Source organism: Otolemur garnettii, unplaced genomic scaffold, assembly GCF_000181295.1.
Source record: "Otolemur garnettii isolate 467f Iridium unplaced genomic scaffold, OtoGar3 scaffold00028, whole genome shotgun sequence".
In the NCBI taxonomy this organism is placed as follows: Eukaryota; Metazoa; Chordata; class Mammalia; order Primates; family Galagidae; genus Otolemur; species Otolemur garnettii.
In genome coordinates this window covers 5,850,478-5,865,827 of record NW_003852423.1, presented here as the reverse complement: position 1 = coordinate 5,865,827, position 15,350 = coordinate 5,850,478, and the positions used below count along the sequence as shown (strand labels likewise).

General features: G+C 38.2%; 1 protein-coding gene across 3 annotated transcripts in view; it reads left to right on the top strand.

The window, feature by feature from the left end:
• Positions 1 to 15,350, top strand: part of IGF2BP3 (insulin like growth factor 2 mRNA binding protein 3) — a 156,162-nt gene that overhangs the window by 33,645 nt on the left and 107,167 nt on the right. For all 3 annotated transcript variants that reach the window (XM_003788501.2, XM_012804338.2, XM_023512476.1), the window contains exon 3: positions 11,971 to 12,019. In XM_003788501.2, the coding sequence (XP_003788549.1) occupies positions 11,971 to 12,019 (49 nt within the window). The remainder of the gene's footprint in view (positions 1 to 11,970; positions 12,020 to 15,350) is intronic.

The window sequence follows — 15,350 nt, the reverse complement described above, 5'->3', positions numbered from 1 at the left end:
AAAAAAAAAAAAAGAAAGAAACAGGTGAATTAGTTTTAATATTTTATACAATCCAGTATGTGTGAAATATTAGCATTTTAATGTAATCAGGCTGTGTACAGTGGCTCACACCTATAATCCTAGCACTTTGGGAGGCCAAGGCAGGAGGATCACTTGAAGGTAGGAGTTCAAGACCAACTTGGGCAACAGCTAGACCCCATCTCTACCAAAAACAAAAAAATCACTTAGATACCAGTGGCTCATACTCGTAGTCTCAGCTGGTGCTGAAGCTGGAGAATTTGCTGGTTTGCATTGTGGTATATTGTGGTAATACTGCTGCCCTCTAGCTTGGGCAACGGAGCAAGATCTTGTCTCAAAAAGCAAAAAGCTGGGCGGCACCTGTGGCTCAGTGGGTAGAGCACTGGTCCCATATATCGAGAGTGGCGGGTTTAAACCCGGCCCTGGCCAAACTGCAACAAAAGACTAGCCGGGCATTGTGGCCAGTGCCTGTAGTCCCAGCTACTCAGGAGGCTGAAGACAGAGGATTACCTAAGCCCAGGAGTTAGAGGTTATTGTGAGCTGTGACACCAGAACCCTCTACCGAGGGTGATAAAGTGAGACTCTGTCTCAAAAAAAAAAAAAAGCAAGCATGTAATCTGTGTAAATAATTTGAGAAATGTTCCTTTTTTGTACTAAGTCTTCAAGCTCTCTTATATTTTATACTTACAGAATAATTCAAACTAGCCACATTTCAGTAGAGAAGCAGTAGGTAGAGCAGTTTTAAAATGTACAGGTTTTAAAGTTGTTAAAAATATGCTTAATCTTGCTGGTAGAATAATAGTATTTATAAAATTAGTTTTGGCTATGGAAAAATATGAGAATGATTAATTTTCACTGTGATTGAAGCATATTAGAAGTTTTATATTCAAGTCCTAATTTCCTTGTTATCTTTCTAATTATCATGGAAGATAATGTGTAATTTGCTACATGTATATTGTGTTAGTGTTGAGACTTCTGGAAAAGCTATACTTTTGACTCATGCAGGCAGTACATGCAGCTTTTGTTTAAATAGTAACTCTCTGAAGTTCAACACCGTGTGTTTCTCTGATTGGTTGTGATATTGATGGTGTCTTTTTTGTTCAAAGGTGTATTTACTGAGTTAAAAATCTCACTCCAAAAGATGTTTGGTTATTTAGAGATCAAGAATCTGTGCCTGTTAATTAATTCAACTATTTTTCAAACAGTGTTTTATTTTCCTGCCTTGTACATATCTTAAGAAGTGTAAGAAGTTTGCCTTATTCCTGCCTTGAAGAAACAAGTGACATGGCAGTGTGAATGCAAGCAAGCATCAGGAATAGAGAGCCTGTTGAACAACATTCATCGTGTCTTAGACCCCACCAGTACAGCCCCTGGTTTTAGGCAAGTTTCTGTCCAGACACTTAGTGCTGTTAGACTACGTAAGTGAAGAGAAGGTGTGCACATTGAAAAGATAAATATACTTCTGTTTTAGTTAAGGAGACTAAAACTGGAACGTGAATGTTGTTCCCATGGAGATCTGGGAGCTGGGGATGGTGGGAGAATCACCTTAGATTCTCACTTAGAACTGTGTCATGTGAAGAGAATTTGTTCCTTAATGATTGTTTAATATTGAATAATTGCCTGTTTTGTATCAGTCTGCTGTACACTGGAATGTATAATAGTGCATAAGATAGAAATAATTTTGCTTTATGGGACTTGGCCTGTTAACTAGACCCCACTGGCCACCAAACATGAGAGAGTGTGTGTGTGTGTGTGTGTGTGCATGGCACCCAACCCCCAGAGATTGTGACTTAGGAGGTCAGTTAGGGCCCTGGAATCTCCATTTATACCTCCTAGTATTTCTAAGTAGGTGGTCCTCAAACCATACTTAGCATGGCATCTCTTTTATAGTTGAGGGACACGTACTTAGTCTTATTTCCCCACTTCTGTCCTCTGTTCTATATTCTGCTTGCTAGACTCTGTTATGCCCTTTAAACTGTTGGAGAAATATGCTTTTTGTTAGAGTACTTTCTATTCTCTATCAATGCAATAGATGAAGTTCAGTTTTTCACAGGGATGTTTAACCTGGGGTCTACTTGTTTTTACTCCTGAATCATAATGTTGCTCTCTCCTTTCCATTTTTGCTGGTGCTGCTTTAGAAGTAGGTGGAAAACTGAGGTGCCAGAGCTAGTTAGAACTGTTGGAATCTATAACTATTTTCCTTTTGGTTCATTCTGATGTTATACTATAGGCTGAAAATAATCTATTTTTCCCCTTAACAATTATCAATGTTTATTTTATAAAATTCAAAGCTCAGAGCTCATCCTGGGCAGTATTTTTTTTAAATTAATATGAGGATACATACAATTAGATTACATTGTTTGGGTTTGTTAGATAAAGTTCCAGTTGTAGTTGAACTTCTGACCCAGGAGGTGTGCCGTACACACTTACATTGTGCCCATTAGTGGAGACTTACTGAATCCCTTTTCTCCCCTTCTTGATCTTCACTATTTTTTTTTAATCTTAACTATTTTTTTCTCCTATGGGGCTTGCTGTTGATAATCTACTCGTTTCAACTTAGTATTGAGTACGTGGGATTCTTGCTTTTGTTCTTGAGATACTTTATTAAGGAGAATGTTCTCCAAATCCATCCAGGCAAATAACAAAAGATGCAAAGTCTCCATCCGATCTTTTCTTATGGGTGAGTAGTATTCCATGGTATACATCTACCACAATTTATTAATCCAGTCATGGGTTGATGGGCAATTGGTTTGTTTCCACATCTTTGTGACTATGAATTGGGCTGCTGTAAACATTTGAGTGCAAACATCCTTATAATAAAGTTTATTTTTTTTTCTTTGGATAAATGCCTTAGTAATGGGATTACAGGATCAAATGGAAAGTCTACTTTTAGTTCTTTTGAGGAGTCTTCATACTTTTTTCCAAGAAGGCCTTTTATTAGTTTGCAGTCTCACCAGCAGCACTGGCCACTATTCTTGATGTTCTCTTTTCCTTATTTCTGTTAATGTTCATGTGTTTGTACATATACACTTTTTTCCTATTTAGGAATATTTTTTTAGGATTGAGATCATATTTCATTCATGTTCTGTTCTTGTAACATGCTTTTTTAAATAAACAGTGCCATGGATATGTACTTACTAAATGTCCTTTCACATTTATTAGATAATATCTCCATGAGATTTGTTCCTCTACTGTAGCTTAGTGAAACTCTTTTATCTGGACCTTTAGGTTCTTCCATATATAAACTGAAAGCTCAGAGCTTTAAGGGCATGTTACAGTTTTATCTAAGGAAATAATATAAGAAAGAGAACCCTTGAGTGAGAAGCGCACTTCTAGTCAGAGGATTGGATAAGACATTGCCAAATCATTAGGGGGGCAAAGTAATGCCATTTGACACTTGAGACCAGAAATGAGAGACTGATCATTTCCTCAAGTGTTTACCTACTTAGAATACAGACAGTATTTAACTTTTTAAAAGTGAGGTTGCCCTCTTAAAGAGGTTGTTCTTAACTGTAAGACATAAAGGATAGATATAATTAAAATATAGGAATATTGAAATTAATTCAGCTGAAGGAATTCATTCCTCTTTGGATGTAGATTTAGTTTAGCACAGCCGGAATGAAAATTTGTGGCCAGTACAGAGTGCCACCAAGTGGTGGGTCGGAGAGCCCACACTATACTGCTGAATCCACAAAAATTGGCTTTTTTTTTTTTTTTTCTGAAAAATGAAGGATCTGCCCCACCCCACTTGAATTGAGGACTTACCTAATGGGCACAGTGAAGGGTACACAGCACAACCCCCTGGGTGAAGGACCCAACTACAACTTGAACTTTGGCTAACAAATGCAAACAATGCAACCTAATTATTTGTATTCTTCATATTAATCTGAAATTAAAAAGAAAATGATGGGTCCAGATACAGGAGTGTTGCCGTATCTTTGCATAAGAATATAAGACAGGCTCAGCACAGTGGTGCCTATAGCACAGTGGTTAAGGCACCAGCCACATACACCAAGGCTGGTGGGTTTGAGCCCAGCCTGGGCCAGCTAAACAACAATGACAACTGCAACAAAAAATAACCAGGCATTGTGGCGGGCACCTATAGTCCCAGCCTTGGGAGACTAAGGCAAAAGAAATCACTTAAGCCAAAGTGTTTGAGGTTGCTGTGAGCTGTGACGCGACAGCACTCTACTGAGGGTGACATAATAAGACTCTGTCTCAAAAATATATATATATATAACACAAAGAGGAGCTTGTTACAAGTTAGAGACTTGGTTTCTCTTCCCAAGGTCAGCTGGTGTTAGCAGTGTTAGATTATAGGGGGAGCCTGTAAAGCAGGAAAGCAGTGATTCCCACTTGATTTGTGTAAGTGTTGGTAGAAGGAAAAGGGTGAGACAGAGCTTTCTGGGAGAAATAAGACAAAGAAAATGTACATTTAGGACTTGTGGGTAGTTTGGGTGGAATATTGAAAGTCTAATACATTTTTCTGTCTTGCACCGGTACTTGACATGAAACAATTAGCTTCATGGTTTCCTCAAGTGCCTCGGTGCCTGTGTATGTAGTCTTGATAACATCTTGAGGCCACTGAGTAGTTTTGTTTTCAGTATAGTTGTCTGTCTTTCTCCTTTCTCAGTATTAAAATGTAACATTGAAAAGTAGACAATGTTGAGTCACTGTAAGTAAATTATTACTGCGGTTTAAAACTAAGGGGAAAAGTGAAAACTTTGTTTAGGATTAGCATATCTTTTGAAGTTAACATGAAATCTGTACTTTTTCTTGAAGTTATTTGATATGATTATGCTGTTGGTTGGATGGCAAGTATAATCAGTAACACCGAATATAGTGTGGTTAAGAGAATGGACTCTAGAGCCACAACACCCAGAGAGAGGTGCAGTCTGATCCTTCCCTACATACTAGTTATATGTACATCATAAACATATACCTAGTAAATTAAACCACTTCTGACTTTGTTCCCTAATCTGTAAAATGTTGACTATAAGGGTTAAATGAGATAACACAAAGTACTTTTTATTTATATTCTTATCTCTATCTGTTAAGTTTTTCAGTGAAAGAAAAGATGCAAATATCAGACTTTCTGAAAAAAATCAGCTACTTATAATATGAATTAGAAATAATATGAACGTGTGGTTTATTTCCCTTTCAGATGAAATGTGTATGTTTTAGTTCTGGCCTGGGAGAACCCCTACTAATCGGATTATAGTCTCTGTAGTATTTCTGATTAAAAGGGATCAGGGTTCCACATAGATAAGGCTGATTGCAAATGGGGGCAAGAAATATACAAGTTGAACTTGCAGTTATCATAACAGATAGCAAAAGAGCTCTACAAATTGGAGGCCTGTCAAAAGGTGCAGGAGCCAGTGTGAAGAGGCTATTTCACTGGCCAATGACAGGGCAATTTGAGCGTCAAAAAGTATTATACACACAAAATACTTACAAATCCATGAATTCCTAATGATGTAGATGAAATTAAAATCTTTGGGCTCCGTGCCTGTGGCTCAAGTGGCTAAACGCCAGCCACGTACACCTAAGGTGGCAGGTTCGAATCCAGCCCGGGCCTGCCAAACAACGATGGCTGCAACTGAAAAAAAAAAATAGCCAGGCATTGTGGCGGGCGCCTGTGGTCCCAGCTACTTGGGAGGCAGAGGCAGGAGACTCGCTTGAGCCCAGGAGTTGGAGGTTGCTATGAGCTATGCCATGGCACTCTACCCAGGAGGACAGCTTGAGGCTCTGTCTCCAAAAAAAAAAAGAAATTAAAAATCTTTGGACTATGTCAGGGCCTGAACTCGGCAAAAAAAAATTTTTTCTTTTCTTTTTTTTGAGACACAGTCTTAAGCTGTTGCTCTTGGTAGAGTACTGTGGCATCACAGCTCACAGTAACTTCTAACTCTTGGGCTCAAGTGATTCTCTTTGCTTTTTTTTTTTTTAAGATAGAGACTCACTTTGTCACCCTGGGTAGAATGCTGTGACATCATAGCTCACAGCAATCTCCAACTCTTGGGCTTAAGCAATTCTCTGGCCTCAGCCTCCCAAATAGCTGGGACTACAGGTGACCACCACAATACCCAGCTATTTTCTTGTTGTAGTTGTCATTGTTGTTTTAGCTGCCTAGGGCCAGGTTCGAACCTACCAGCCTTGGTGTATGTGGCCAGAGCCCTACCCACTGAGCTCTGAGCACTGCTCAGCAAAATTTGAAATAATGTCATCTTTGGATTCCTTAAAGCATTGATTGAAATAAAGATTTGCATAAAGTTGGCTCATTTTGCAGACTATTTCAAGAAGCAGGAGTAAGGGAATGGGGAGAGCCAAATGGCAAAAGGTAGTTTATTGAATTTGCCATAGGGAAAATGAGACCAATACAGAATGCCATCCAGATTTATCCATCAGAAAGCCTGGGGCATTTACTGGCTCCTTGTCCCTACTCAATTATGACAGATTCTTAAGAGTTTTCTCTCTGTATTGTTTTTGGGCTGAGAAAACCCTGTGGTTAAAAAAAAAAGACAAAAAACAAAAATAAAAAGAGATATGAGAGGTGTGTGGGCCTGGGGATGGAAAGAGGTGGGCCAACTTCACCGTATATGCTATTGTTAACACAGCTATCGATAAAATCATTCAGAAGGGGCACAAAACCATCTGTTGCAGAAGGGAAAGAATTATTCATCTTGCTTTTTACTGTACTTAGTGTATCAAAGCTTTTTTGTTGTTTTTGGAGACAGAGTCTCACTTTGTCACCCTTGGTAAAATGCCATGGTATCACAGCTTACAGCAACCTCAAACTCCTGGGCTCAAATGTGTCTCTTGCCTAAGCCTCCCAAGTAGCTAGGACTACAAGTGCCTGCCACAACACCCAGCTATTTTTAGAGCCAGGTCTTGCTCTGGCTCATTATGGTCACAAACTTGTGAGCTGAGGCAACCCACCTGCTTCAGCCTCCCAGAATGCTATGATTACAGGTATAAGCCATGGTGCCCAGCCCTGTATCCAAGTATTTGATGAGGCTGCTAACAGAATTTTGTCTGTTTTTAAAAAGTCATTTTTAACAGATTGATATTTATAAATAAAAGTATGAGGCCAGGTGCAGTGGCTCACGCCTGTAATTCTACCAATCTACCAATCTGGGAGGACAACACCGGTGGACTCTTTGAGCTCATGAGTTGGAGACCAACCTGAGCAAAAAGGAGACCCTATCTCGACTAAAAATGAAAAATGGAGGCAAGAGGATCACTTGAGCCCAAGAGTTTGAGATTGCTGTTAGCTATGACTTCTTGGCACTCTACCAAGGGTGACAAAGTGAGATTCAATCTTAAAAAAAAAAGTATGAGAATAAAAATGAGGGTGATAATTATGTACTAAGTGGGAGACAAGCTTGTAGGTAGCTTTAGGTATCTTGTTCTAAATATTTGAGGTGGGGGCTCAGTGCCCGTAGCACAGTGGTTACAGCACCAGCCACATACACCAAAGGCGGCAGGTTCAAACCTGACCCAGGCTAGCTAACAACAGCAACAAAAAGTAGCTGGGTGTTGTGGCGGGCTCCTGTAGTCCCAGCTACTTGGGAAGCTGAAGCAAGACAATCACTTAAGGCCAAGAGTTGAAGGTTGCTGTGAGCTGTGACGCTATAGCATTCTGAGGGTGACATAGTGAGACTGTCTCAAAAAATAATTTGAGGTGGGTTTATAGATGTTTTATGATGTGTATATAGAAAGATTACAAATCATTGTATATAAAACTGAATAAAAATTATTAAAGTGACACAATGAGGATGTAGTAGGTAAAATCCAGAATGAATTGCATAGATTTAAGACCTCAGACCACTAAATAAATGGCAAGAAAATATAAAAATCTAGGAGACATATCAACCCTACCTATGCGTGCATCTTGAGATCTTAATATAAACAAACCAACTGTGTAAAAAGATAATTAGTAATGGGGAATAAACTTTGAGGATATCTGATACAAAAAATTTTTGCTAATCACTTTTAGGAGCAATGATGTGATAAAAGTATGTTGAAATAAAAAAGGTCCTTATTTTTCATAATTGTTTCCTGATGTCCTTCAGCATGACCTGCTATGTAAGTGGGACTTGTTGGTAAAGTTGTGGGTATATAGGGTAAATAAGATCAGATGATGATCATACTTGGCAACTGAAGCTGGTGAAGGAGGCTTATTTATTATTTATTTTTGAGACAGTCTCACTTTGTTGCCCTTGTTAGAGTGCCCTCGGTAGAGTGCCATGGTGTCACAGCACACAGCAACCTCCAACTCTTGGCTTAAAAGATTCTCTTCCCTCAGCCTCTCAAGTAGCTGGGACTACAGGCACCTGCCACAACACCCAGATATTTTTTGGTTGTAGTTGTCGTTGTTGTTTGGCAGGCCGGGGCTGGGTTCAAACCTGCCAGCTCCAGTGTATGTGGCTGGTGCCCTAGCTGCTGAGCTACAGGTGCCGAACCTGGAGGCTTATTTTATTAATTTTTCTGGTTTGGGCCTGGTGTGGTGGCTCACATTTATAATCCCAGCAGTTGGGAAGCTGAGACAGATGGATTGTCTGAGCTCACAGGTTCGAGATCAGCCTGAGCCAGAGTGAGACCTCATCTCTAAAAAAAAATAGCCAGGCTTTGTGGCAGGTGCCTGTAGTCCCAGCTAGGCTAAGGCAAGAGAATAGCTTTAAGCCCAGGAGTTTAAGGTTGTTGTGAGCTATGATGCCAAGAGTGAAAAAGGGAGACTCCCCTCCACCCCCAAATAATTTTTCTGGTTTGGCGTCAATTCGAAAATTTCTTTAAAAAATCAACTTCAATGGAGCCATTGATTACTAAAGATCTTGAAGATGCCCTTCAGAGTCTATATGAATTTCTCTATTGGTGCTTTATTCTATAATTAAACCTGCTTTTAATAAATACTAAATTTTCATGGTAATATTTCAAGCATTTAAAAAAAATGTTAACCTAAGAACTTAAACTTTACCACATTTTTCCTTCTGGAGTAGGGGGACTCTTAAATTCTATATGATTAATTTGTAAATAGGAATAGGTCCCCCGCCCCGATTTTTGGCCGGGGCTGGGTTTGAACCCATTGCCTCTGGCATACGGGGCCAGCCCCCTACTCCTTGAGCCACAGGCGTCACCCTTATAAATAGATTGTGTTGAAGGTTTTTTGTTTAATAATGAGAGCACTTAATTTTTTGGTTTTTGTTCTTGGCCTACGTGTGGCAGTCGTTTTTCTCCCTTTATGGTGATTCTGTGAATCTTGTGCTTTTCTTCCTTTTCTCTGTATTATAATAAATGCCAATTTAACTATCAATTGGATGTTTATCAGATGCCCAGCACTGTTCCAGGGTCTGAACACAGCAGTGAACAAGATAATCTCATTAGTCCCTGTTGTGTATGGAGTGTGCCTCCTATTATATTCATGTGTCTTAGGAAGAAGTGAAAAACTAATTTATTTGCTGATAGTTGAATTGAACTTTAATGATTTGGTGATCAGTATCCGTTTTTTGACTCTTGGGTCATATTTAGGTTTGATTCTAAATACCTAATGCTCAAAGCTCAGATGGGAGACTATCAAAGAAGCAGCTTAATAATGTTTTAATCATATATAGCCAACTCGATATGCACAGCTGAGTGGGTAGCTTTTTAAAAGTTCTTTCCATGCCAAAAGTTTGTGTTTCTGTGCTAGATGATTATAATTCATGCCTTTGGTTGGTCCCTTTTGATGTTAAGCTTTTTGACTCTTGTACTGATAAGAGTGGAGTACAAGGTTCGGAGTTGAAGGTAAAATTACACACAGAGTTTTAAGATTAGTTACTCAGTAAATGGGAAAGGATAATTCCAGATGTCAAAACAGTAACTGTATAAAAATTTGATGTTTGTCTAAAATGAAACAAAGAGTATCAGGTAATGGAAACTAGAAAACCATTTAATGGAAATAATTATTCTAGAGTAATTTTCAGTAAGTAAATGGATATTAGATGTATATTTTAAAGAATGGTTAGAAAGTTCTTAGGAAATCATAGTTAATGTATTACTGTTAATGTTTGAAAGATAGTATCCTATTTAAAGAATTTCTTGGGAATCCTGTGAAAGGGTTGTTCATGTAGTATGAACCTAAACTCTATACATGCATTTAAATGTGTGCTTTTGGGAAGAATTTTCAGTTTTGTGTGTGTATCACACACACACACACACATCCCTCAAGATGAATAGGGGTGGGGGGGGTGAATACTTAGTTTTTTAACACTGTGCTACTAATCCTTACTGTGTCAGATACTTAAAACAGATTAGTACTTGCATATGTGTAGCAAATCTTACCTCCTTGGTTACCCAGGGCAAATATTTATACCATGTTAGCAACTTTTTTTCTAGCTACTGCAATATAGAGCAGTTGTGACATCTACAAATTAAAAGTCTTTTTATTAGTGTATTTTTTTAAAGCCTTTTATAGAAAACATAAAACATACAAAAGCAGAGAGGCTGTACCTGTCCTCCAACTTTTGTGGTTATTAGCACATAAATTATCTTGAAACAAATCCCAAACTAGTATTTTATCTGTAATTGTTTGATTTTTTTTTTTCTTTTTCTCTCTAGTGTAGGTTGTACTTTAACTGTCATTGAATATTATGTAAAAGCGATTCTCTTCCTTCCTCCATTTTAGGATTGCAGATAGTATATACCTAAGTGTGGCTAATCTAGATTTTTCTTTGATGTTCTTGAAGGGGGTTGTCAGCTGCTGTGGCGTTTGTTCTCATGCTTTTGGGGAATGGGAAGAGGCATAAAGAACTAGGCCATGACTCTAGACTAAATTAATGTTTTGCTGTGGTACTTCAAAACTGTGGATCATTTGACCTGGAAAGGGGAATTCACTGTAGTCCTAATTGTAGAAGTTAAATTATATCACTTGAGATATCATGCTCAGTTGCCAGTTATTTATTTATTTGTTTTTTGCAGTTTTTGGCTAGGGCCAGCACCCTACTTCTTGAGCCACGGCGCCACCCTTGTTTTATTTTTAATAGCTGGTTGACTATACATTCCTTTCTAAGGAGGTGATTGGCATGTGGCATCTATAGTATCTCAATGTGCAGTTGTGTTATTTCTGCCCCTCCCTTCCTTCATGTCACATATCTACACATGTGGGGAGGGGCTGGGGGACATTGGAACACTAAGGTAGAGATTCTTCACATTTTCTGTGTGTGACTCCTTTGGCAGTCTGAAACCTATGGATCTCTTATGTTTCAGGATGTTTAAAAATGCATAAACTACATAAGATTATAAAGAAAACCAATTATTTTGAAATGCAGTTAGCAAAATGTTAAAACTCATATGTGCTTCTTAACATAATAAGTAACAGGTTCTAGGAACACATCTAAATTTCGCAGTAATGAGGGTAGGATGATATTTAAAGATCTGTAACAACCTAATGTGGTATGAAAATATCTGATTTCTTTGATGTCAAAATCACAAGTACTGTGATTCCGTGGTTTGGTGCCAACATTTATAATTGAAGGAAGTGTTAAATTTCAGTTAGGGGGTAGAGAACATACATGTGATTGTCCATGTGGGGTCTCTTCCCCCAACTTTGAGTTCCCTGAATTTTATTCACAAACTCCTTTGCTGTGATCTCAGAGTAAGAACATCTGAACTAAGGCTTTGTGTCCTGGGATGCTTAACTTGAGGCTAAAGCATTTGAACTTAAAGTGTAGTCATCAGATGATTTCAGACATTACATCTGCCAGTTTTAGTGGCTTTTAAAATAAGTCATCATCCAGCGATGTTGGATCTTAGTGTGCATCTTGTGACTCTGTTTTTCCTTCTTGGGCTGTATTTGTTACATATTGGTTTGTTAATACAAAATTTATATTTTAAATAGTTTCTAATCTTCCATGTTGACTATTAATGTCTTTTGTTTTTATAGTTTTTTTTTAAAGAAACATTTTAATTCTTCTGCAGGATTCGAAAACTTCAGATACGAAATATCCCGCCTCACTTACAGTGGGAGGTAAGAATTTCTTATTTAAAATTAAGATCTAAGTATCTATGCCTATTGCTGTTAGTTTTTCCAAAGCTTTTTCTCTTTTCCTTAACTTGGTATGCCAGAACACAAATTTCTTCTCTCTTGTAACCCGTGTCTTGGTGGTATGGGTTTTTCTTCTTAAGGGCACAGTGCATCTTTTATAAATCTGCTTTTTGAGATTTAAAAAAATAAATAAAAAATAAAATGTTGAAATACATTCTTGGGTCATCTTTCTCATTAAATCTCTTCCAGGCAGGATTTTTTTGAGTTTTCCCAATGTATTTAAATATGAAGTTCCTACTTTGGCAAATTTTTAAAAAGACAAATACCTGCTACTTATGCTTTATTTTAAAACATTCTGATTCCTTTTGCTCAGATGGTGGCACTATAGCAATTGTGTTTAAACATAAACTGTTTATGACAATTGAATAACCTGTGTCAGTAATTTTCAAAGCATAATGTTGTGGTAAGAATTTAAGATACCAAAATTTAGGCTGGGCATGATGGCGCACGCCTGTATTCCTAGCACTCTGTGAGGCTGAGATGGGTGGCTTGCTTGAGCTCACGAGTTCAAGACCAGCCTGAGCCAGAGCAAGACCCTGTCTCTAAAAATAGCTGGGCCTTGTAGTGGGCACCTGTAGTCCCAGCTACTCGGGAGGCTGAGGCAGGAGAATCAGTTGAGCCCAAGAGTTTGAGGTTGCTGTGAGCTGTGACACCACGGCACTACCAAGGGTGACAAAGTGAGACTCTATGTCAAAAAACAAACAAAACACCAGTATTTGAAAGAATAAAAGAAAATACTGATTTTTCTGGACAATGGAACCTCAAAAATTTGTTTATTTTTTAGACTGAGTCTCACTCTGTTGCCCTGGGTAGAGTGCCACAGTGTCACAGCTCACAGCAGCCTCAACTCTTGAACTAAAGCGATCCTCTTGCCTCAGCCTCCTGAGTAGTTCGAACTATTGGCACACACCACACGGCCTGACTAGTTTTTTCTATTTTTAGTAGAAATGGGGTTTCACCCTTGCTCACCTTGTCTCAAACTCCTGAGCTCAAGCAATATTCCTGCTTTGGCTTCTCAGAGTGCTAGGATTACAGTTGTGAACCACTATGCCCAGCCAACCTCAAAGTTCTTAAAACATGGAGAAGGTAGTGTAAACTGCTCAGCTTTTATGTATTTCTAATATAAAAATTGAGAATAATTTGCTTTGTGTGTTTAGATTATTCTTCTAAAGTATCATTTGATGACTCACTAAACCAGAACCCCTCATCAAAATGCAAAGTTTGGTTAAAAGGTTTCCTTGGTGGTCGAGGGAAGTTGGTCTGAAGTCTGATTATGCAATGTCCCTTGATTGGCAAGAAATGATTGTGTTTAGAATATTTTATACAGTATTTATCTTCAGAACAGTATTATTGATGTATGTGCTGAATATATTTTAAGCTATATGATGTATTAAGAATTATGTTGATGGAATCAGTGACTTATATGATTAAACTTTTATGTTTTCCTGTTTTAGATTCACATTTGTTTAGGGAATTCAGTAGCTTGAGGGATGTGTCCTCAAATCGAGTGTTTTCATATCAAGAATACTAATTGATCCTCTTAAGATGGGCCTTGTTAAATATGATTTAAAATGTAATTTGATGATTCTTTTTTGTTCAGGAACTATACATAAGGATCTGTATAATGCAGCTCTCATTGAATTAATCAAATTGTAACAGCCAATTTTAAAGGGCTTAGAACACTCACATATCTGCTATAAGTTAGTGGCAGAGTTTCCTTTTAATTTAGTAATAGTATCACTTCAAACTTAGATTGAGGTAGCTTCTCAAAGTTTTAGTTTATAGCATTTTTGGTGGCTTCTCAAACTTTTTGTTTTGGGTTTACTCTCATTCTGGGTAAAATCTACTCAGGATAAATCTTGGCAGGATACAGTGGCTCATGGCTAATTGTAGCAATTTGGAATGGCAGTGTGGAGGATCACTTCAGTCTAGGAGTTCAACACCAGCCCGTGCAACATAGCTGAGACATCCCACCCTCCTTACAAAAAAAGTAAAATATTAGCTGGGTACAGTGGCTCCCAGCTATAGCCTCTGCTGTTTCGGACGGAGGCTGAGGCAGGAGGAGCGCTTGAGCGAGGAGTTGGAGGCTGTAATGAGCTATGATTGAGCTACTGCACTCCAGCCTGGGTGACAGAGTGAGACCCTACTTCTAAAAATAAATGAATGAATGAATAAATAAAAATAAATCTTTATTTGCCAAATCTTTTTCTTTTATATTTCATTTTATTCTCCCTATAGTCCTTTAAGGTAATGCTAAATTGGTGGTATTATCTCTCAGTTGTTAAGTGGGCAGATACAAGCATATAAGAGTAAAAGAATTAAGCAAGAACACACACTGAGGTTTAAGAAGCTTGGATCTAGACTTTGGCCCCCCCCCCTTTAAAATTTAATGATCGTTTAATAATCAACACAAACAAATTTACTAAAGTTTGTTAGGGGTAGGATGAGCTGTTACGTGTTTCCTTTCCTTGAAGACTTGAATGGATACTGTATTTTTAATTTCCTTTTTGGAAAGAGTCACTTTCTGTTTCTTTGATTACACTCACTGAGTAGTATCTTATGCCGAAGTGTTACTGTAGACAGTGATCATTTTTCACTTACAGTTCTGGACTCCCATTATAATGGGAGGATTAGGCTGTTGAATCCACTGATTAATTTTTAAATCACTGAAAGTGGAATGACTAGACATGTGCCTCCTGATTTTTTTGATGCAGTAGAAAATACAGATCATCATAGATGAAATACTCTTACCTAAAAAACAGGTTTGACTGGATTCAGTCTCAGCCTAACTTTTGAGTTTACAAGGAATACAGAAATGGAGGGACAAATTAAATGCCACAAAGTCCAGAGTATAGGACGTTCCACAGGATAAATAATACTGTTCTACTGAGAAAGCAGTGACATGAAGAAAGGAGGGGGATTGTTGTCAAGTCTTACAAGGTCGGACAATTAAGTTCGAGAACTCAACCTAAAACGAGTGTTACACATGTCATTGCTCAGTATCACTGTGGTCACCATGGAAGGCTGTGCACCAGTGGCAGCACCTAATCCACACTTGAATGCAATTTTGGAACTGTCAGTGTGTGAGGTCTGACAATAAGTTTAAAGTATTCATCCTAGAAAAAGTGCTTTGAAGGGTGGGCTAGGCACTGTCTTGGGTGCACAGCTTCCCAAGGGGACTGTAGTGACATTCAGCAATGAAGTGTAGAGCACCTAGGATGAGTTCATGAACTTTTTTTTTTTTTTTTTTTTT